We start from the raw sequence: 22,524 nt of genomic DNA, 5'->3' as shown, positions 1-22,524 counted from the left end.
TGTGCGTCACACAGGGGCCAAAAGCCCCCAGGAGGCCCCGAACCAGCGGCCTTGTCCCTCCTGTGTGGTGCCCCGAATGGCGCCTGCGGAGGGATGACCGCTGGGGAGTTCCCTGCTCCTCTCCCCACCACACCCTAGCCTCACCGCCTCTGTCCACCTTACACACCTGCAGGCCTGGCCTCAGGAGGTGGGGACTCTCTTCCCTGTGGCCGTGAGGCTAAAGGGCCGGGTCTCCTTTCTGACCTCCCATGGAGGGCCCGCGTCCCCCAGCCTAGGGCCAGGCTGAGAGAACTGCCGGGGCTGCTCTGGCCAGGAACCCCTAGACTGCGTGTGTGTGTGTGTGTGTGTGTGTGTGTGTGTGTGTGTGTGTTTGTGTGTGTTTGTGTGCAGGGAGGCTGGGGGCTTGAGGCTAGGCAGAGAGGGCCTGGAAGAGCCTGGGCAAGGATTTTCTAACTGCTTCATGGACAGGCATGACCTGCCCTTGTATAATGGGTTCAGGGAGAGAGGGGCCCCGGGGTCTCTCTGGCCTCACCAGGACTTTGTACTGATCTCCCTGCCTCTCCCACCCTCCTCCCAGTGTCCAGAGGCCCAACATCGCATCCTTCCCACTCCCCGGTGAGGGGCACTCTCTGGCAGTGTGCTGTATGTCAGAGCTAATACATGAGAAAGGCAAAGGGAATCACTACTTTGGGGGCTCCAGCCGCTGTGACAAAATGAGATGGAGCGAGCGGGACTTCCCTGACCGTCCAGTGGTTAGGGCTCTGCGGTCTCACCGCCAAGGGCTCGGGTCCATCCAAGAAAAAGACAAAAGATGGAGCAAGAGAGCCAGCACAGCGCTCAGGACGGGCCCAGGGATGGGAAAGGCCAACAGAACAATCCATACCACGTGGCCCTTCTACGAAACACAAGACCTGGTTTTCTCTATGCACGTACACGAGAATTTAAAGGCATAAAAATAAGACTGGGATGAAAGGCTCCAAAGTGAAAACAGACTCCCTCTGGGGGCAGCAGGGAAATGCCCCTTCTTACTCATAGGCTTCTGTATTGTTTGAGGGTTTTTTCATGAGACTGTGTTCAGATGTTACTCACAAAATGACAAATAAAACTAATTTTTAAGTACAGAATACACGCATCCCGGGTCTCAGAGCACTTTCACATCCAGATCGGGGGGGCTGGGTCTCTCTGCCCCTGGGGACTGCCCCCACCATGACACTGAGCTTGTCCAACAGGCAGAGTTCCCTCACTTCCCCCGTCCTGTCCTTGAGGCACGAAAGGCACAGGCCACACTACGTAGTCGGCTGGACACAGACCCCACCCAGGCCACCTCGAACGTGCTGGGTCATCCCTTTGCCCCTCAGAGCCCTTATTTCCCCATCTGAAATACTTACATGATGATAACACCTGTGTCAGAACCATGGGGAGGGTGTTTTGGGGGGCATTTCAGGGATACAGATCAAGGGAGACTCCCTTTTCCCTGACAGACTCAAATTAATCGTCTTTTTTAAAAAAAAACTCATCATTGAATGAAAGCTTGAGAACACTGATGATTCCATCCGAAGGGTTTTTCAGCAACAAAGTCCCTCGTTTTCTGCTTCAACATGCATTGAGGTGATGATACCAAATTATTTAAAGTAAAAACTATCGAAAGAACAAGGGAACTTTGCTTGAACCAAGTTGATTTTTAGAAAGTTTAACTCTTCTCTCTTGCTCACATCTCATAGTTAAAAAGTGATGTAGAAGACGAATTTTAAAAATTAATTGACTTAAGAGCTATGTGAAAAAAAAAAAAGAATACGTTGAGGAATAACTTTTTACCACGTTGGTCTGATGGTGAAATTTCTCTTCTTAACAACTCCTAAGTTGTTCAGAGATTCGAGGCCTCCCACTTCCCTGTTTAGGAGGCGCAAGTGAAAAGGTTTGTCCTGAGCCAGGTGCCCGCACGCTCCATCGACACGTGTCCTGTTGTCTGCTCCGTCCTCAGCGCCTGGCTGTTCAGGCACATGGGAGGCACCCAGGAAACCTTTGTGTCAAACCTTTGAGTGTCTCCGCTTCTCCCTCAAGGTGGCCTGCACCAGAGTCCACGACCAGCAGCGCCACAACTCTCCCCCAGAGTCAGAGCAGCCACGATGAGATGAGACAGAGGCCGGGGCAGCCCCTGTCAGTGATGGCTCAAGTAAATGATCCCAGACCTGGCTCCACCCTCACCCAGGAATAGGTTCCCCCTCCAGGCTCCCGACACCCAGCCCCCTCCACTGGGGTTAAAAGAGATGCCTGATGCAAGTAAGGGCCCTGGGGTAACAGGTAATAACAGCGTCCTTAGCGATGGCGATGGGGCGGGGATTGGGGCGCAGTCTTCCAGCCTCTCCGCCGCCCCTCTGCCCCATAGGAGGGCCTTCCCTGCCCTGACTCCTCTCCAGCTCCGGGTTCCCCACCCCCTCACCACACACCCACTCTCACACCCACACCCACCGCCCCAGACCCACTTCTCCTTTGCAGTTGCCCCACCGCCTACACCTTCCTGCCACGGAGTTGCTGGCCCGTAGGTAGGGGACGGAGAGGCAGTGGGCCAGGGCTCCCCAAGGCCGGCCAACTCAGGGTTCTGTGTGAGTCCTAGGGTCCCCGGAGCCAGAAACCTGGGGGCCGGCCTTGCTCCCCTCATTCCATGGCATCCCTCTTTCCTCCTAAACAGCTGCTGGCTCGTCCCCTGGCCCTAGGCTATGGTGCCAGCCTCCATGGTGCCAGCTCTGCTTACTTTGTCCAGTCTCCGACTCCACAGCAGCCGGGGAGAGGGTCCATTCTAAGGCACAGCTCAGAGAATCTCTCCCCCACTCAGACACCTCCTGGGCCCCTCACTGCCCGAGGCCTGCGGCTTGAGGCCTGGCCCTGCCCATCTGCAGCCTCCCCCTGAGGCAGTGGCCATGCCTGTTCCCAGAGCAAGCTTCCCCTTGTTCCTCTCTGTGCTTCTGCCCTTGCCCATCCCCTCTCTCTGCCTGGAAGGTTCCCCTCCCCCTTGAACGGCTAAAGATCTACTCCTACCCCTAAGCCCCCTCCCTGCCCCCGGGACAGTTACTCTTTCCTCTGTGCACCTCCAGCCCTGAGTGCTTAGGGGTCTGGTATGGCCCACCATGAGGCTCTAAGTCCGTGCTCCATGCTGAGGCTCTCTGCCAGCCCCTGCCCCCAGGGAGGGGGCAGCATATGTCCAGGAAGGTCGAGGGGGCTTGTGTGTCTGTCTGAGACTCAGTCTGAGAGACACAGGTGAGAGACAGGTGGGTCTGCCCCAAACACCAGAGAGTAGAGACAGACAGGAGGGGCCTCGGTGAGACACAGAGGCGAGAAAGCCTGGACACACAGAGCCCTGAGAAAAAGGAGTCGGGTGGGTGAGCTGCCTCCTGCCTACTGGGCCTTGGTCTGTTCGTCTGTCTGTTCATCTGTGGATCTGAGTGTCCCTCCTGCTTAGGATCTGGAGACCGAGCTGTCCCTGAGCCTACCCCGTCTGTGCCCTCTACTCCAGCCAGTGGTTCCTCGCTAACCATAGTCAGGCAAATCTGACTATGACACGCCTTGCTTAAAGCCCTTCATGGCTCCCCAGTGCCTTTCCAGCTGGAGTCCCAGCTTCTCTCAGTCAAGGGCCTCTGGTCCCAGTACTCCCTGGCCTTCATATTTAGGCCCTTGCTCACACTGGGCGCTCCCCTAGACCTCACTCCACCTAGCAAACACCTTCTCATCATCTCCTCCACAAAGCTTTCCTGTCCCCTCCGTGGTGATCATCTTCATTGATGCCGCTGCCGTGAGGCATTGTCTCCCCCATCACCACCTCCAGTGTGGGAGTCGTCTGGGGCCTGGTACAATGTGGCCACTCAGGATGTGTTTGATGAACTGAGCAGCTCTGCCTGAGAAGGACAGGAGGGCTCCCCGGAGGAGGCAGGTGGGGGGGAGATGCCTGGTGAGCATGGTCTAGGACTCTGGGCTGACCTTGGGAAGCAGGACAGAGGAGGCCACCCAGAGGTCTGTGCCCCGATTAAGGGGCCCATCCTCTGCTCCCCAAGAGCAGGCCCTGGTTTGAGCCCCAGCCTCATCTCAGTGCCCAGCAGAGGGCCCGCCCAGTGGTTGTCTGGAGGTGATGGTTGAATGGAGAAACCACAGATAGAAGGTCTGGGGTGCCGGGGCCCTGGCTAAGAGTGGCCCCACCTGGTCCAACCCCAGCAGGCAGGAGGGCGGGGTGGGTGGTGGCCCTGCCCGGTTTCCTCCCCATGGGGCAACAGAGGCCAGACTCAGCCCCAGCGGGGTAGGCAGACAGGCATGGGCTTCGGCAGCATGAGGCGAGGGGCGAGGGGCCTGAGGGGCAGAGACAGGCCAGTCGCCCCGCAGTGCCTGCAGACCCAGTGCTTCGACCCGCTGGTTCGCAAATGCGTGGCCTGCAGCCTCCTCCGGACGACAGAGCCTAGACCGGGTAAGAGTTGAGCCGCGCTCATGGACGGCACGCAGGGCGGCCCTGAAAGGAGAGGGAGGGTTCTGCCAGGAGGACCCCGCCCTACCAGAGTCACAGGCATGACCCCCACCTGTCCCAGGATGTCGGGGGGCATCGCGTTAACGGGCGGGGAGGGGGGCCTGTGGGCTGGGGCCTGGATGGGGACCAGCCATCGCCGCGTGGCCCTCACGGCCCCCTCTCTCCCCCTCCCCCTGCCCTGCCCCGTCCGGCTGTCCCTCCCCTCCGCGGCCCAGCCTCGCCTCCCTCCGACCCTCCCCCTCCCCGCTCGCCTCTCCCCTCTGCCCCGTGCTCTGCCTGCCCGTCCTCTCCAGCAGGTGGCCCGAGCAGTCTGGCGCCCGGGACGGCGCTGCAGCCGCAGGAGTCGGTGGGCCCGGGGGCCACGGCCGAGGCCGAGGCCGCGCTGCCGCTCCCGGCGCTGCTCTTCGGCGCCCCCGCGCTGCTGGGCCTGGCGCTGGCCCTGGTCCTGCTGGGCCTGGTGAGCTGGAGGCGCCGACGACGGCGGCCCGGCGCGGCGGCTGCCCCAGAGGCCCTGGAGGCCCCGGACGGAGACCAGGATGGTAAGTTCCGCGTCTAGGGGAACCGAGAGGGCTGGGGGCCGTCGGAGGGGAGACATGGCCCTTGAGGGGCAGGGGCAGGGGCAGGGTAAAGGCGTGAGGGAGGTCTGAAGCGGAGGCAGGGCTCTAGGGGGTGATGCAGACAGAGGGGACGAAGAGTGCGCTCTGAGGGTCTCAGGCTGAACAGGGAGAAATAATCCTGTCCCAGACCCCGGTCCAGGCGAGGGACACAGCTCTGGCGTCCCAGACTTGTGTGAGGAAGAGACACAAGGCTGGGGAGCCCGGTCGAGGGAGGGGGTCTGTCCTGCCCTCTCTCTGGACAGCCAGACTGGTTCCCACCCCTCCTCGCCCTCTCCCATTTTGCCAGCGCTCTCAGCACTTCCTGTCCTGAGGGCCGATCATGTGCCACCCTCCCCAGTCCCGCCAGTGGGGCTTCATCAACTGACTTCTCTCTCATAAGTCAGAGGGCTGTTCCTCCAGGGAGGCTTCCGGAACAGGGATGGGGGAAGGCTGTGACCCAATCCTGACCCTGCATTCCCTTCCCACCTCCCCAGAGCCCCTGGACAGTGACAACGTCCTCTCCCTGGGAACCCTGGATGCCACAGCTCCCATCTGGCTTCCGCCCAGTGAAGACCCAGCTACCACCCCACCTGCCCACAGCGTACCTGTGCCAGCCACAGAGCTGGGTTCCACTGAGCTGGTGACCACTAAGACGGCCGGTCCCGAGCAACCGTAGCGACGGAGGGGGCAGGAGGTGGTCCCTGCCCTCCCTGCGGGCCAACAGCCAGGGGCTTAGAGATTGAATTCGGTTCTTCACCCCAGCTCTCACCCATCCCTTTTCTGGGAACCATGCTGCTCCCCGGCTAACCCTGCAGAACCACAGGCACCGCAGACCACAGGGTTCAGACTGCATGGCATCGTATGGCATGTTAGCATTTGGCTTAAAATCATACCATCTATGGCAGCCCTCAAAGGTCGTGGCTGAGCTCTGTGCTTTCGAGTGGTTGGGGTACTCTGAGTAGGAGGTTTTTTTAAGCATGGGGAAGCCACCAGAAACCAGAATGAATCTAGGAAAATGATCGAGTGGGAGGATGCTTAATTTGTAGCTGGGTGTTGTATTTTTTTAATACTTGCTCTCAGAGCTGTCCTGCTTTTAAACTGATACAAATGGAAGCAATGGGTAACCAACTGACCTGTTTTCTTTGGGATTTAGTACAAGATGATTTTAAGAAAAAGCCTGAATTGTGCTGATTCTTTGGTATCTGTATCCTAGGGTCACCCCTGAGCTTGGCCCAATCTGCTAGGACCTATGATGCCATTTTCACCCTGGTGGCAGCTTCCAGAGCCCCAGGCTGTAGCCCTCCCTTCCCTTGGGAGGAAGCCCTCTCTTCCCTTGGGAGGAAGTCTACAGCCTCTGGAGCTGGACTGCAGATTCACACTGAAGGCACACGGACAGGCATCTCCATCAGAGGCCACCTGGAATCCCAGCTGCCTCCAGGGCACACTGGGCTGTACACAGGGCAGGGCCCAGGACCTGCAAGAGGCTCCTTTGTTAGGAGGCCAGGGTAGGACTCTGGCCTTGAACCAGCTGGACCTGATGTCCCTTGAGTGTCCTTCTCTTTGTGGCCTGTCCTCCCCAAGTGCTTGGGTCACTTGGCCACTCTGTGCCAGCCCCCTATGGTCACCCACCATCCAGTGGAACTGTTCCTCTGACAGTGGTGCCCCTTGCCCTGGGGCCTGGAGCTGAGACCATCTCTTCCAGTTCTGGACCATCCTGTGCACTCAGTCAGCCGCTGACTCTCCTGCCAACCCTCCTACACAGGGACACAGGGTTAGAACCTCCTGACCTGGACTCCACCCTGGACAGTGTCCTTGGAATTTGTCACAGCTTAGCACCCTGGGAAGGCACGATGGACTGGGAATCAGCAGATGGGATTCTGAGTACCATTTTGTCCCACTTGTAGGTTCTTGACCATGTTCCTTTTTTTTTTTTTTTTTTCCTTTGCCATGCTGCGCAGCTTATGAAATCTTAGTTCCCTGACCAGGGATTGAACCCAGGCCTTCGGCAGTGAGAGCTAGGAGTCCTAACCACTGGACCGCCAGGGAATTCCCATCTTGACCATGTTCTGTTCCGTGCATCAGTTGCTTTCTGCTCATCAAAGCTTCCCAGCAGACACCTGCCTTTCCTGCCCACCCCTTTCCCAGCTCAGAAGATAGTCAGCGGCCAGCAGTAGTTGGAGCCCCAGAACCTGGACTACCACATCTAAGTCTCTTCCTCTCCCTCCCAAACCCATCTCAGATGCCCCCTCCCCGCCCCCAGACCACCAGGTGGCTGAGGTGAGGTCAGTGTGCGGGCACAGGCAGGAGGGTGGGGAGCAGGCCCAGAACGGGCCCAGCTTTCCACTTCCCTCCATCTCAGGGTTGGGGGGCTCTGAGCTGTTCTCGGCCATCCGTCTCACCCCACCTTTTCTACCACAGCCAGGGGGTGGGCCCTGGAGGCGAAACAAGTGGGTGAACACCCCTGGGGTCCAGACACACAAACCTCTGGCACCACCGTGTCCCCAGTGAACCCCTAGTCCAGTCTCAGTTTCCTTTTCTGAAAAATGGTGGTGGGGGGTTGGACGCAAAGTTGTCCTCGTGGCCTGTGGCCCTCCAAGTAGGACTGGGAAGGCAACGTGGAGGATCCTCACTCCCCCACCCCCATTTTACAGATAAGGAAACTGAGTCTCTTTCCCAGAAGGAGAGTCATTGCTTTAAAAAGGCCTTGACCTTTTTTAAGACCCCTGTTGGTCAAATTGCTTTCCTGAAAATCTGGACCAGTTCATGTCCATGAGCAGGGATGATATGGTGCATTTTGCAGATAGGGAAGAAGAGGCCCAGAGAGGTGAAGGGATCTGGCCCAAGATACAACAAGCAGCAGTGGAGCGGGGCTACACCCGGGCGCCTACCTGTCCAGAAATTCCCTGGCCCAGGTGCTCTCCTGGGGAGCATCAGACTCCAGGTGTTGATCCCAGGCTTTACTCCTTGTTTCTATCACTACTCAAAGATTTCCCTCCCCAACTGGTCTCTTTCTGCAGTAAGAGGGATCCACGATAGACTGGGAGAGCTGCTTGTTGGGATGGGAACTGAGGGAAGTAGCCCGCCTCCAACTAGCCTGTTTCTGGACAGTTTTTCCTGATGGAGGGTCAGGTGTCCCGGAGGTCCCCAGGGCCCCACGGTGGGGGGGGGGGGGCGGGGTTGGCTGAAGTCTCAGTTCCTCCTGGGGCTTCCTGCAGGCACGTCTCACTTCCTGCCCTGGCAGCCCTAGCTCCCGGCTCAGGCTGGGGGTGGGGAGGCGCAGCTGGTGAGGCCAGGGAGGAAGGACCTGACCCCTAACCTCCCTCTGTCTCGGCAAGGATGGCCCCCTTGCCTTTAGACGCTGTGGCATCTCTTTGGGCCTATCTCCCATATTCAAAACGGAGCCTGAGGACCAACAAGTTGTCCAAGATTAAAGAGGTCACGTGGAAAGTATGGTCTCTACCTCAGAAGTGCCTCTACTTCCTTCCTCCCCTGGAATGAAGACACCTTTCTGCCCAGGGCCCCCAACCCTTAGAAATTCCCTCTGGGAAGTGAGTTTCCCAGTGAGTTTCAGAGCCTGAGGCTCTGGTCTCAGGAGTTACCACTCCCATCGCTCATCTATTTACTGCACCGTTGATCACACCAGATGCCAGCACGCCTGCTTTGTGCCAGGACCATTCTGGTCAGTGCCAGGAGGTCAGCCTCAGACCCTGCCATTAGGTCCTATTCCAGTGGGAGAGACAGAGCGGGACACAATGACAGGACAGGGTGATCCCTGCCAGAGCCAGGGAATGCCCCAAGCGGGGGAGTGACTAATTTTTTATATATATATATATATAAATTTATTTATTTATTTATCTTTGGCTGTGTTGGGCCTTCGTTGCTGCACGCAGGCTTTCTCTAGTTGTGGCGAGCAGGGCTACTCTTCCTTGCGGTGCGCGGGCTTCTCATTGCGATGGCTTCTCTTGTTGTGGCTCATGGGCTCTAGAGCGCAGGCTCAGTAGTTGTGGTGCAGGGGCTTAGTTGCGCTGTGTCATGTGGGATGTTCCCGGACCAGGGCTCAAACCCGTGTCCTCTGCAGGGAGATTCTTAACCACTGCGCCACCGGGGAAGTCCCGGGGGTGGGGGGTGGTGACTAATTTAGCATTTAGAGTGCTTTGGAGAGTAGGAGGTATACCCTGAGTTCTGTGGAGTTTTCCTGCTGGAACAGAGCAGAGAAAGGGCATTCTTGGCCCAAGGAACTGTGTGCAAAGGTGCAGAGAAGAGGGGGCAGGAGGAGGGGCTGGAGACTTGGGCACTGTGGCCCCTGAGTGCCAGGTGAGGCTGTCAGAACCTTCCCTGTGGCCATTCTGCCCCCATGGCACACAGGGGCACCCACTTCAGGGAACCCAGTGCTCCTCCAGCCCCATCATTTGGTCTCACCCTTTCTGTCACCTCTGAGAAGCCACCAGACCCCTCTGGCCCTTCTCTGGGCACAAGGTGGGAGCTCACTCCCATTTGCTCTATTGTTGGTGGCTCAGGCCAAATTCTCCCTCACCCAGAACGGAAATTTGACCTCTCTCCAATCTGAGCCAGCTCCCCAGCTGCCTGATCCTGACCTGGGGGTGGGGAAGGGGGGGTTGGGGGGTAGGAACCACTGCCCAAGGTCACATGGAGAGTCGAGGAGAAGCCAGGAGGACACCCATGCCAGTGTTCCAGCCCATGCTCTTTCCGGGGACTCTGCAGGGGTCCCGGGGCCCAGTGGGCCTCTGAGCATCTCCTCACTCCCCTGAGCTGCAGAGACTCTGAGGACCAGCCCCGGGCGTCCTGCATGGATCTAGGACGGTGCCAGCGACTCCAGGGCAGGTGAAAGTCTATCTCGGCAGCTCCTGAGGTCAGCGAGACCGGTGGCACTTTGACCGCCAGCCTTCAGGCACCGGAAGGCGGGGCTGTGGGACGGAGTGGGTGGGGCCAGGGCTAGAGGCACGGCGAGGGCGGGGTCAAGAGAGGTGGGGCTGAGGAACCCCGAGCCTCCAGGTAGCAGGAAAGGGGCGGAGTCAGGAGCATGTAGAAGGGGTGGGTTCAAGGCCCACCCGCAGGGAAAAAGGGAGGCCACGGATGAGAGGAGGCTACCAACTGTAGCCTCTCTAAACTCTGGACCACCGCGCTCACGCGGGGTCCCCATCCTCAAGCGAGGTCCGAGGACTGCGGCCCGAGCCAGGAGGGGTCCAAATGCAGGGCATGGCCCCGACTCTGGGGAGAGGTGGCCTCTCCCACTCCGTCCCCCGCCCTCCGGCTCCGGGCTCGGAGATGACCTCGGAGGTGTGTCCCAGGAATGGGCAGGCTAGTGGGTCAGGGAGCACCTGTCCCGGGTGGAGGCGCTGTACGGCCTCTGCTGAGCACCGTCCTCTCTGGGTCTGTTCTCGTGCTATGGTCTTGGTGGGCAGCTCCGGATTTGCACCTTCATTGGGTGATGCGGAATTAAGAAGGGAAGCTGAGCTCCAGTTCCCAGCACCACCACCCCGAACCCCCGCTCCCTCGCAACCTCAGGAGCCCGGGGGTACCCTCCCTCCCACAGGCAGCTGGAGCCTGAGTCACGAGCTGCCTCTCATGGAGACAAAGGAGCCTCAGGCCCTCCCCTCCAGACCCCGCTCCCAGTGCTGGCTTCGCATCTGCACTAGCAGGGAGTACATAGTCCCCTAGAATCTCTGCTTCTTGCGTAACCCTCCACCGTGGACAAAATAAAAGCAGGATGGGCTGGGGAATGAGGCCTTTGAGGCTTGTGGATGGCACCCACAGTGGCAATCACAATCTTAGCACCGCTGTGGCGGGGGCTCCCAAAAGGCTGCATGTTCCTGGATGTTTTTCATCCAGGGACCCATTGGCTTCTCCCTGCAGCCCTGCCAAAGAGGAGCTAGCAGCCCATCTTGCAGATGAGAAAACTGAGGCCTAGAAAGGTCGACTGGTCTTACTAGAGCAGGAATTCTAACCCATGTTAGTCTGGTTCCAAAATGAAGAATAAAGAGGAGCTCTCAGTGTGAGGGGCTGGAAAGGCCTTCCAGGAAGAAACAACCTGTTGGAAGGCCTGGCGGCTTATGGAGGAGTTGTCGTGTCAGGCGTTAGTCAGGCACTGGGTGTGCTGCTAGGGGGTAGGAACACTTGCCTGGCCTCTGGGCTGCGGTCCTCCAGCTGCTCTCTCTGTTTGTACTAAACTGGCCAAAAGGTAGGTTTGGGGCTCACAGGGCAGGTTCCAGGCCATACCCCAGCCCTTCCAGGCTGTGTGCCGGTCACAGCAAGTCATTTCTTCTCCCTGGGTCTTGGGTTTCTCTCTAGGAGGGCTGGGCAGACTGGTGACCTACCACCTAAGATCAGGACACTGAGGCCCAGGACAGGTTTTCCTTAATATCCACAACCTCTCCTCTCAGGACCCTGAGCCAGAGCTGGACACCAGGCGAGAACTCAACAGTGAGGGAAGAACACATATGCAGAGGCATATCCACACTGACACACACATGTACACACATGTGCGGGGAAGGCTCTCATAGCTGTGCCAGCACCAGACATGCACACTCTCACTCATATTCGTGAGCACACTCAGACACCCGCACACTCCAGCTTTCGGAGCTGGGGGTGGGGCGGGTTCCCTTCATGAACAGAGACACGGCTCCTCTGCCCGCCACATGGGACTCACTGCAGATGCCAGGGGTTATTTTAAGCCTGGATCAATGGATGATTTTTGGTGACACAGGCTTGGGGACGGCGGGCAGTGGAGATGAGGGGCTGGTGCTCTGGTGCCTTGCTTTGGAGAGAGACCCCAGGGTCCAGGGAGGGCAGCCTGGGCAAAGGGATCCCCCCTTAGCTGGACTGCTCCCTCTCTAGATCCCCTTGCCCAGCACATGGCTGGGCACCTGGGGGACAGTGTCAGCTGAATGAATGGCCAGACCCCAGGGCTCAGCCAGTTAGCTGCGGTCTGTCTTTGCATTTGCCCTCTCCTGCTTCCCCCACTGCAAGGCTATGTGTTCACGTGGAGAGGGCGTGGAGAGTACATGGAGCACCTGGCACAGACCTGGTAGATGTGGGCATCTGTTGTTCCTGGCTGACCACTGAACAAGACTGAGATGGGGAGGATGGATGTGGGGAGGAGTTGGAGGTTGGACATCAATCCCTTGGGGGCACAGTGGAGGGGGCAGCTGAAAGCCAGCTCCTTCATTGGATAAATGGATATATATATATATATCTCCTGACTGCAGTCAACTTGGGGTGGAAGCTGAGCAGAGCACCCAATGAATGCCAGGACAGTGGGGGCAAGAGAGGGGCCCAGGGAGGAAAGCATTGGAAGACTTGTCCTGGGCCCAGTAGGGTGATCCTACCTGGGAAGAAGCCACAGTCCCAGGGGGCAGCGACAAGCCTCTTTAAACCTAGTGCCCAGCAATAGGGTGGGAAAGTGGGGAGAAGCAGTCACTTTCCAAGACCCAGTAACACAGAGGACTGCTTGGCAGTGTGTGACGGGGGCACTGATACAGACTGGACAGTTTGTGCCGTGGTTCCCATGTCTAGGAACACCAGCCAAGGGAGCAGAAAAGGATGCACCAGAAAATACAGTTATAATATATAAATAAACAGAATAATAATCTGAAAGTTTGACAGCAAAAAGCAAACTAAAAACCAGTTACAAAACAGTATGTAAAGCCTCAGTTGTCCCTGGTGATGGGATTAAGGCAATTTCATTTTATCCCTTTGCTCATCTAGTTTCTTTTTTCTCTAAAATGGTAATAAAGTCTTTTAATGGGGTAGGGTCCTCCGGGCTGGGCGTGTTTGTGGGGGGAGGGGGGAGGAGCAGGCTGTCTCTGGCCAGAGCACAAGGAATCACCCTGATAGGGGAGGGCATTATAGGGAGGTCACCCGTCTTCCCGTTTTAGCCCTGAAATTAGCCTGTCAGCCCCTCATCTCATCAGCAGAAAACCTGATCCTCCTTTAAATGTAAATCCTTCTCCCTCTTTCTCCCTCCACCTCCTCCATTTTTATAAGCTGATCCCAGTTGCTGAGTGAAGAGAGGATGCAAGGGGGAGCAGGAAGGGCCCTAGGAGCCCAAATTCTTTATCTGAAACTAGAGACTAGAGTCACTTCACTTCATTCATTCAGCAAATACAGCAGAGGCCTGCCCTGTGTGGGAACATCGGGGAAGTGGTCCATGCAGCCCTTGCCCTCCTGACGCTCCCATCTAGACAGTGGGAGGCCCCGTATTGATCCCTGCCCCCCAGAATGGGCAGTTTTTGATGTTAAAATGAGAAACAGGCAGAGAAAAGCAAAGCACCCGGGATCGGGTCATATTCTCCAATTAAAACTAACTTCAAAAACACAGCCGAGGGCTTCCCTGGTGGCGCAGTGGTTGAGAGTCCGCCTGCCGATGCAGGGGACACGGGTTCGTGCCCCGGTCCGGGAAGATCCCACATGCCGCGGAGCGGCTGGGCCCGTGAGCCATGGCCGCTGGGCCTGTGCGTCCGGAGCCTGTGCTCCGCAACGGGAGAGGCCACAACGGTGAGAGGCCCGCGTACCGCAAAATAAAAAAAAACAAACAAAAAAAACACAGCCGATTAGTGCTCCGAGTAGGTTCCATACCTGCCCTTCACCCTCTTCCCCCGGGCTTGAGAAAGGACCTGAGCATCCTGTGGGGACCAGGGCAAAGGGTCTGCCCATGGCTCTGCCCCCAGGCGACGCCCTGCTGTCCTCATACAAGGCAGGAGCTAAACCAATCTCCTCCCTTTCACACCTGGGGTGGCGGAGAGATCCCAGGAGGGCGCCGATCAGGTCAGGTCCATCGCCCATAGGCGTGGGGTCACCCCAGGACCCCAGCCAGGTGACTGATAAGTTCTTGGACCAGGGTGTGCGCCCCGGGGTTAAAGCTCCTCCCTAGGTGGCGCGGAGGGGACCCATACTTGGCCCTCTGCTGCGGCTCTGCTGGGAGTTTCCTTCCCACTTAACATTCCCTGCCTCAAGTCACACCTCTGTCTCGATCGGAACCGATGGAGGAGACGGGAAGGAAGGCGGGTGGGCAGCAACGACTCTCTGGGTCTGCTGGGTCCCTTCAGTCCCCGCACCTGTGAACCGAAGCGCTCCCGCGGCGGGCGTTAATGTCCGAAGTAACAGTTTCGAGAGCCTTGAGCTGAACGCTCTGGAGCGCCAGTTCCGGGGAATGTTTGGGAGAGGCCTTCGGGGAGGGTCCCTGGTGGGGCACCCAGGCTGTGCGGGCCCTGCCGCGCCCCCTCCCTCCCGTCGCCTCGGCCGCGCTCCTCCCCCGGCTCTGCTTCCCTCCCGCCTGCCCCCCTTCCCCCCGCTCTCTCCCTCCCCCGCCCGCCCGAGGCCGCGCGGAGCCGGAGCCGCAGCCAGAGCGCGGGTAGCGCGGAGCGGGCGGCGGGAAGGCAGCCGTGTCCGGCGGCCCGCCGCCCCCGCTAGGCCCCAGACCCGCACACCCGCCGGGCCGGGGAGAGGCCGGGACCGAGCGCAGGCGAGGACCCGCCGCCCTGCCCGGGAGGAGTCCCAGGGCGCGGACTGGCTGGCTCGGGTCCGAGGTGAGGCTAGGCGCAGGACGCGCCCGCCGGAGGCGCGGCCCCGCGAGCCCACCCGGGTCTGGGGTCCTCTCAGGAGGCTGACGACCGAGGAGGTATCCGCCGGGAGCCAGCGCTAGGACGGCAGGGCGGGCTTGATCCCTACGGGCGCGGGCGAGCGGGCCCGGAGCGCGGCGGGAGGGAGCCGCGGCGCGCCGCCATGCGCCGGGTGCTGTAGCCGAAGGCGCGGGCCCGATGGAGCGGGCCTGGGCGCAGGGGCTGCGCGGAGGCCGCGGCCCGCCGGCGCTCGGGCTCGCGCTCGGGCTGGCTCTGCTGCTGGCGCGGCCGCCGTCGGGCAGCGCGGGGTCCCCCGAGGCGCAGGAGCCGGCGGCACCCGGCACGGCGGCCCCGGCCGGGGGCGACCGCTGCCGCGGCTACTACGACGTGATGGGGCAGTGGGACCCGCCCTTCAACTGCAGCTCTGGCGCCTACAACTTCTGCTGCGGCACGTGCGGCTACCGCTTCTGCTGCCACGACGGGCCGCGGCGCCTTGACCAGAGCCGCTGCTCCAACTACGACACGCCGGCCTGGGTTCAGACTGGTCGGCCTCCCGCGCGTGCCCGCGACGCCACGGTGCCCCGGGACCCGGGCCGCGAACGCAGCCACACGGTCGTCTACGCGGTGTGTGGCGTCGCCGCCCTGTTCGTGCTGGCCGGCATCGGGGCGCGCCTGGGCCTGGAGAGGGCGCACATACCGCGCGCGCGGCGCACCGTGACCAGGTGAGAGCGTGCCGGCCGGGGCCGGGGCCGGGGCCGTGGCCGGGGCCCGGGATCCCCTCCCAGCCCAGGGACAGGTGGCCTGCCAGGTGGGCGCCCCCTCGGGATCCTTCATCCTTCCCGCCCTTCTCCGAAACTCTGGTCCTCTCAGCAGCCCCTTCCTCCAGGTTTTCCCTCCCTGCTCTGTCTCCAGGTCTCTCTCTCCCCCCACCCCCACTTCACGAAGGGAGACAGCTGATACCGCTCTGTCTCCCCTTGACCTTCCGGCGGGAGCTGGGTGCTGGGCCGCCTTCCCCCGAGGCTCCCGCCTCCTCCGGAGTGGGCGGGGAAGGCAGGTTGCTCAACCGAGGGCACAAGATGCGCGCCTAGGGGAGGGGACCTGGGGCCCCCGAGCCCCACTAGCGCAGGGTGGAGGCGTGGGTCCCCAGGGAAGGGACATTTTCTATAGCTCTCTTGGCTTTCTCCCCACTTTTCCCTCCCTCCTCCCCTCCCACCCCGCATAGTTGTGACTCAGGCCTGACCTTATTTCCCTAGGGTTTTTAGAAGGCCTCCCCACTCACCGCACTCAGTGCCCCCAGGCAGGGTCAGGGTGTCCCCCTGTGTAGAAGCGGACCTGAAGTGTGTATGTGGTGGGGTACAGATTCGGTTTTGGTGAGGCCTGGACAGGTGTTAGCTGAGTTCTGAGTTTCATGTGATGTGGGGCCACAGGACCCAGGCTCTCTTCCTCAGCTGGGATAGGGGCTCTGGGATTCTGTGTCCTGACCCTGGAAGCCTCACCCACGCCCCCCCTGCCCCCGACACACTCACATGCCCCCAGCCACCCCTGTCCTGGGCCCTGCACCCTCCTCACTTGCTCACCCAGGTCCCCGCTCCCTTGGCTGTGTGGGCTGCTGACATGTGTACGACAGGCAGGCTGGTACTTAGAAGTGACAGTGGAGAGAGGCCCCCATGCCTGGGTGGGCTAGGCGTGGACGCTTCCCCACTCCTAGACCTCAAGGGCAAGAGGGCTTCCTTGGCACTCCACAGCATCCCTTGTCCCCCAGACCACTTAGGCCACCAGCTCCCAGACAGCTGTAGGGCAGAGCTGGGCCTGGAACCCTGGCCTCAGCTACTGTGCTGCATCCGTGATGTGCAATGTGGTGGCTCTCAGCCTGGGTCCTGGATGCTTCAGAAGCAGGGCCTGGGCTTCCTGAGCTTGGAGCCTCATGCTGGGTGAGGGGGAGAGGACAGGGCCTGTTCTTGACCAGAGTGGGGCAGCAGGAACTGAGGGCCCTGATGGTGTAGAGGGGGTGGCTGGGGCAGCCTAGTGACTCGTTCACTGGAACCCACTTCATCCTCAGGGGACCGGGAAACAGGTCTAGTAATGCTTCAGGAAGAGCTGGACCACCCCTGATGTGCTGTGTGGCCCAGGCCAGTGCCTTCCTCTCTCTGGGCTTTAGGGTCCTGTGTGCCCTGACTCCTGCTTCTTATCTGGGGAGACCTGGAGCCTAACTTGAGTTTGTGTGTGGCTATGCTCTGAACCCCTGCCCTCCCCTCAAATCTCACCCTTAATTCTGCCGTGTTGAGGTTGATGGTCAGGGAAGGCTTCTCAGAGGGTTTGGTGAGGAGTCGGAGTCTGTCTTTGGAGAAAGTTTTTGCAAAGGTTCAGAGGCATGAAAATTGCTCAGGTGTTTGGGAGGGCTGGTTGGTGACTGCTTGCTCGGAGATGAGACCACAGGTGTGGGCAGCTGAGGAGCGGGCAGGGCATGAAGGTCAACTCAGGCAGGCACTAGGAGATTTTCAGACCCTGCCACATTGCAGCCAAACTGCGCCCACCCCAGGTGTCCCACCTCCAGTGTGCTTCTTCATGAATCAGTCATTTGAGGCCCCAGCTCCAGGAGGGAGAGACCAAGCTAGGAGAAAATCATGGGTTCCGTGCTCTGAAGGCAGCTGGGCTGAAGGCTGGGTCTGGCTGTCTGTGGGGAAGGCTCAGTCGGATTCCGTCACAGCTGGGTGGGGGCTGGGTGTCCTGGTAGTCAGGGAGGCGGCTGCCCAAGGTCACACAGCCTTTGGTGCGGGGCTGCCACTGCAGGTTCTCCTGGTTCCTCCTTCCCCTCATTTGTCTGTCCTCCATGCTTGTGCTGGCAGCTCTGTCCCAGAACCCAGCAGAAGCTCCTGCTGCAGGAGGGGCGTTAGGCAGGCAGGTAGAAAAGGCTTCCTGGTAGAGGAAGGGTTCTGGTGGGGTTTGAAGAATGAGTAGGAGTTTTCCCGGAGGAGATGGAGGAATGTAACTGATGCCAGAGGGAATGGCACAAAGTCCAAGAGCCTGATACACTCACAGAGCTTGTGTTGGGAGAGGAGGCTCAGCATGGAGGGTCTGGGGGAGTGGACTCCAGAAAGGGGAGGAGGGGAGCCTTTGGAAAATAAGGTGGCCCTGGTTACACGTGACCCCATTGGTTTCCTGACCTACTCTGAGAACTGGCCATGTGGAGGCTACAGGTCGTGCCTGGGAGGGGAAACTGGATGTATGAGGTCAATCACAGGAGAGAAGGGAGGCCAGAGGGGTTGAAAGAGCTGCCCAGGGCCACACAGTGAGAAGCAATGGCTGGGGCTAGCCTTTGATAGACCAGACCTGGCTGATGGGGAAGCAGGAGGCGTGGAGGGCTGCTTGTCACCACTCTTTCCCCACAGGACACTGACAGAACTTCTGAAGCAGCCTGGCCCCCAGGAGCCACTGCCTCCACCTCTGGACCCACCTCTGGGTAGCTGTGTCCAGGTGCAGATGGGCGATGGCCTCCCGCGGGGCTCCCTCCACAAGAGCACAGGTGAGTAGACTAGCGGGAGGGTGTTTGTTGATCTACAGCACAGAGCCGCCCTTGTCTGAGGAGGGCCTGGGAGCAGGGGAAGGGGTGTGCTGAGGCTGTGAGCTGTTTCCCAAATAGAAGTGAGCCACCTGCCTCTGCAGGTGTGTGAGTGGGCAGTGGGCAAGCTAGTCAGCTCCTCTTGTTGGCCAGGGTCCCTCGACGGGTCCTGCAACGTCCAGCCTCAGGGACTCTGTGAGGAAGGTTCTAGATTCGGGGATCCCCAGCTCACGCTCTGGGGTCTGCCTGGTTCTAGGCTCTGGCTCAGTGCCCTGGGGTCCGACTGGCCCACGGCTGTGGCCTCCTGTGGGCCTCTTCCTTCAGGCTGGTGCCTCCCTCTTGGACTCCTGCTGGTGAAGCGGGCTTGACAGCACCTCCCCTTCCCCCAGTATGGGTTCCAATCCTCAAATATTCTCTTCATCTCTGGGAGAAGCAGGTCCTGGGCCTCAGTGCCAGGCTCAAACGGAACGTGCTGGCAAGTCTTTTGTTAGATGAGCACCGCCTCAGGGCTGGCCGCTGTTACTCACGTTATTCTGAGCCAGGCCCTGTCCCAGGCACTGGAGAGTCTGTCTTCAAGAGTCAGGTTCTGCTCTCAGTCTCCAAGGCGTAAGTTCATAAGTCATCTCACAAGCTCTCATTGAATCGTAGCTGGGGAGTGGGCTGCGAAGAGGTGGTAGTGCAGGGGCAGGGTGACCTCCGGTCAGCGGGCCGAGTCTCATCTCCTCCCTCCCCCATCCAGACAAGAAACGCCCCATCAACGTGCCCCTGGCTTCGGCGACAGCGGGCCCCCCGCGCGCCCCGAGGCTGCAGGGCGGCGGCAGCCTGACGAGGCAGCCGGACTACGCCAAGTACGCCACCCTAAAGGCAGCCGCGCTCAAGGCCGCAGGTGAGTGGCCAGGTTTGTGCCCGGAGCGCCGGGCCCACCGCACCCGGGGTGTCCAAGCTCCAAGACTGCAGGGCTCGGGGTCCCAGTTCGAGTTCTAAAGTTCCCAGCTTCCGCATCGCGCCTACGCCAATCGGCTGCCACGCCTCGGCCGTACCCCCCCCCCACCCCGATCGGGCCGCCTGTCTGGGACCCCGTCGCCGAATCCGGAGCCCCGGGCCTAGGAAGCCCTAGTCTCCAGCGGCCTGTCCCCGCCCTACCCCCTCCCCGGTGGGGCTGAGACCCAGGCCCCTGCAGACTGTCCCAGCCGGGAGGCTCTGAGGCCCCGCCCCCGGAGCCTGACCACGCCCCCGACCCACGCCCATCTGTCCCCGCAGAGGCCTCCCCGCGGGACTTCTACCAGCGTTTTCCCGCGACTGAAGCTGCCCCGCCGACCCTCCCGGCACGAGCCCGGAGGCCCCCCGAGGACTTGCCTGCACTGCTCGACGCCTGCCCCTGGGCCCCGCCGGGCTACATGTCCCCCGCCGGCCCCACCCCATCGGGCCACTACAAGGCCTGGACGGACGGCCGCCCGGCCCAGCCCGCCCCCCGCGGCCACCTGGCGGCTCATGCCTCCTCAGCGCCCCGGAGGCCCGGCGACGCACCCCGGCGCCAGTTCAGCGTGGAGAAGCTGCCCGAGGCCTTCAGCCCGCAGCCCCCTGGCCTTTATGGCCGCGCCAGCCGCGGACCCAGGCACCTGAGCACCAACAGCAAAGCCGAGATCACCGTGTGAAGAAGGGGCCGCTGGTTCTGAGGCACTGCACTGCCAGGAGCCCTCTTCTGCCTGGGGGACTCGCCATGGGCTTGATCGGGGGGCCAGGCTACCGGAAGGAGGGGTGCTGGCCATGAAGGCCAGCCCTTCTGCCTGCCCACTGGACTAGGAGCCTCGGAGCCTGCAGGGCTCCTGGGCCCACTTGGGTAAAGCCAGTGGTTCTGTCCTGGGGGCCTTAGGGCCCGGGTTCCTTGTGTAAATAAACCCTTTTCTGTGACTCCCAACCCTGAGAATAAAGGAGCCCCAGCTTGGCTCTGCGAGGCACTGATGGCGGAGGCACTGGTCATTGACGGGACAGACGGCAGTGCCGGCAGAGGGCACAGCATGTGCAAGAGCAGAGGACTGCTCCTGAAAGCTGGTGGGCAAGGGTTCTGGGAGCCAGTGAGAAGTAGCTGGAGAGAGTGGTCAGGGCTGAATGCCAGGCTTAATGTCCACACCAGTAGGAGCCACGGGAGAGGGCGCAGTTAGGCCCCAGCCATCTTGAGGCTGGGCACGGGAGAGGGCTGGTGGGCTCCTGAGGGTCCATGCCCCTTAATGGAGGTGAGCCCCTTCCAGCCGGTCACCTGCTCTACAGCTTGAGTTGGCTGAGCCTGGCTGATCCTCATTGACATTTTCTGGCCCTGGGCCGGCCCCTGGGCTGTTGGCCACTTGGCCAGTCTGGCCCAGGGCCACCCCCCTGATGACTGTGGGCTGTGGGCCGAGTAGACAGCTGGTACTCAGGATGGGGGAGCCTCTTCCCGGTGGCTGCTCTGGGGGAAAACAGGGATGGGGATGCTGGACCCAGAGCCTTGGCAGTGCCCCCACCAGGGTGCTTACCCCACTAATGCTTGGAACTGCCAGCTCTGCCCCTTCCTGCCAGGCAGGTTCCCAGCACCTGGCCATGGCCCAGGGCATTGCCAACAGCCTGCGTGCATCAGGTTTGTCTGTGACAGGCACTGATGGGGAGCCTGAGGGCTGGGTTATGTGTGTGACCCCATTGTGTGACCTCAACAAAGTTTCCCTCGTGTGTATCCTAGGCACACGGTACACTGTTTTAATAACAGTGGCCACCATTTGCTGCTATTTCTTCCATTTAATCCTCACAAAAGCCTAGTGGGTGTGTGGCTTTTCAGAAGAGGAAACTGAGGTCCTGAGACCTAAGTAACTTGCCAAGGTCACCCAACTGATTCCAGTTTAGGACTCTTCCGTATTCTGCAACCACTGTGAATCTGGTGGTGGGATGGCAGCAGCAGTCAGTGTGGGGGAGGAGGGAAGGTTGTGTGTTGGCAGAGGGGCCCTTGCTCCCAGGGTACAGGGAGTCTCAGGCCTTCCTCCTGCTGGCTGGGCTGCCCTGAGGCCCCCAAATCCACCAGCTCTTTACCCATAGGAGGGTCCACCTTGCTGTTTCTTCCGTCCGTTGAGGAAATCAAGGCCCAGAAGCCCGCGGGCAGAACAGAGCCCAAAGCCCATGTTCATGCCTGCAGTGAGAACCCCCATGGCTTACAGGGAAGGCAGCCCTCACACCCTCAACCCAGGATGGGGTTGCCCCCGGGACTCTCCTGCAGCCGTACAGATACGGCTGGGGGAGGGGGGTGGGTGCTGAGCCATGGATCCTGCAGAGACTCACAAAAGGACTGGGTTCCTGGGCACGTATCAGCCACCCATGGCCACCCACCCTGGTGACATAGGCCCTGGCTAGGCTATGCTGGGAGGTGGGCGTGACCTCTTGGTTCATTCTCAGTCCCAAGGGCCCTGGATCTACATCCCAGGGGGCCAGGCCTCCACTGAAAACGCTGCTGTAATAACTGTGGACAAGGACCAGCTACAGCTGCCAGCCCTGCTCCGGGCTGCTCTGGCCCGTGGGACGGTATGGTCTGCTGTACTGCCCTTCAGAGAACGGAGTGGCTTCGGGAGCTGAAGGGACTTGGCCCATTTCTCAGCTGGGCCAGGTCATGGACCATGCACTTCAGCCCCCAGGCTTATCCTGATGTGGCACTGCTGACCCCGCCTCCCCACAGGGCCCAGCACTCCCCCATCCCAGCCCTCCTTGTGGTCCAGCCCCTCACCAGCCTCACTAGGCCCTCACCATAAACTGGCACTTCATGTGTGCTGTGTCGCTCAAACTGGCCAACAGCCTATGGGGACTTCGTCAAACGCAGGGACTGTCAGCCCCATTCTGCACACATGGAAGTGGAAGCTGAGGTGATGCGTGCGCCCTCCCCGCCCCACGCAAGGGGACCCAGCTGGCAAGTACAGGAGCTGGACTTGGATGTGACTTGCAGGCCACATCCTCAGAAGCTCACTGCCTCCCGGGAGACGGGGAAACCAAGGTGTGGCCCACCCAATAGGGGAGAGGTTCCTCTCTGAGGGGTGAACACAGAAGGGCTTAGCATCCCAAATCCCAAAAAACCCTGCTGTCCCCTAAACAGCCAGCTCTGTGTCCTGCATACAGTGACCTCTGACCCCAGCAACACCAATACCCCTTTTATCCCAGGTCTGTCCCAGCCCTGGAGTGTGAGCCAGGCAGCCGGCATTGGGAGGAAGGGGCCAGGTGCATGGGCAGGCAAGGAAGGTCCATCAGATTGAAGCCCCCTGGGGCCTCTCAGCAGAG

General features: G+C 60.4%; 2 protein-coding genes across 4 annotated transcripts; both read left to right on the top strand.

Moving 5' to 3' along the window:
- The first annotated feature begins 2,527 nt into the window (after window positions 1–2,527).
- TNFRSF13C (TNF receptor superfamily member 13C) lies at window positions 2,528–9,696 on the top strand. Of its 3 annotated transcripts, none has more exons than XM_029206471.1 (3): window positions 2,528–4,450; window positions 4,723–5,046; window positions 5,598–9,696. In XM_029206471.1, exons 1-3 carry the CDS (start codon window positions 4,300–4,302, stop codon window positions 5,777–5,779), a joined length of 657 nt encoding a protein of 218 aa, XP_029062304.1. In that variant the 5' UTR covers window positions 2,528–4,299; the 3' UTR covers window positions 5,780–9,696. The 3 variants fall into 3 exon arrangements, with proteins under 3 accessions (XP_029062304.1, XP_029062306.1, XP_029062305.1); XM_029206473.1 differs by having other exon boundaries at window positions 2,530–4,450; window positions 4,804–5,046; XM_029206472.1 differs by having other exon boundaries at window positions 2,530–4,450; window positions 4,801–5,046.
- Window positions 9,697–14,429: 4,733 nt separating this feature from the next.
- SHISA8 (shisa family member 8) lies at window positions 14,430–20,192 on the top strand. Its single transcript, XM_029206096.1, has 4 exons — window positions 14,430–15,403; window positions 18,071–18,204; window positions 18,980–19,126; window positions 19,501–20,192. Exons 1-4 carry the CDS (start codon window positions 14,880–14,882, stop codon window positions 19,893–19,895), a joined length of 1,200 nt encoding a protein of 399 aa, XP_029061929.1. The 5' UTR covers window positions 14,430–14,879; the 3' UTR covers window positions 19,896–20,192.
- The last annotated feature ends 2,332 nt before the right edge of the window (window positions 20,193–22,524 follow it).

Source organism: Monodon monoceros, unplaced genomic scaffold (genome assembly GCF_005190385.1).
Source record: "Monodon monoceros isolate NGI ecotype Baffin Bay Population unplaced genomic scaffold, NGI_Narwhal_1 Super_Scaffold_6, whole genome shotgun sequence".
NCBI lineage: Eukaryota > Metazoa > Chordata > Mammalia > Artiodactyla > Monodontidae > Monodon > Monodon monoceros.
This window is presented reverse-complemented; position numbering and strand designations above follow the sequence as displayed.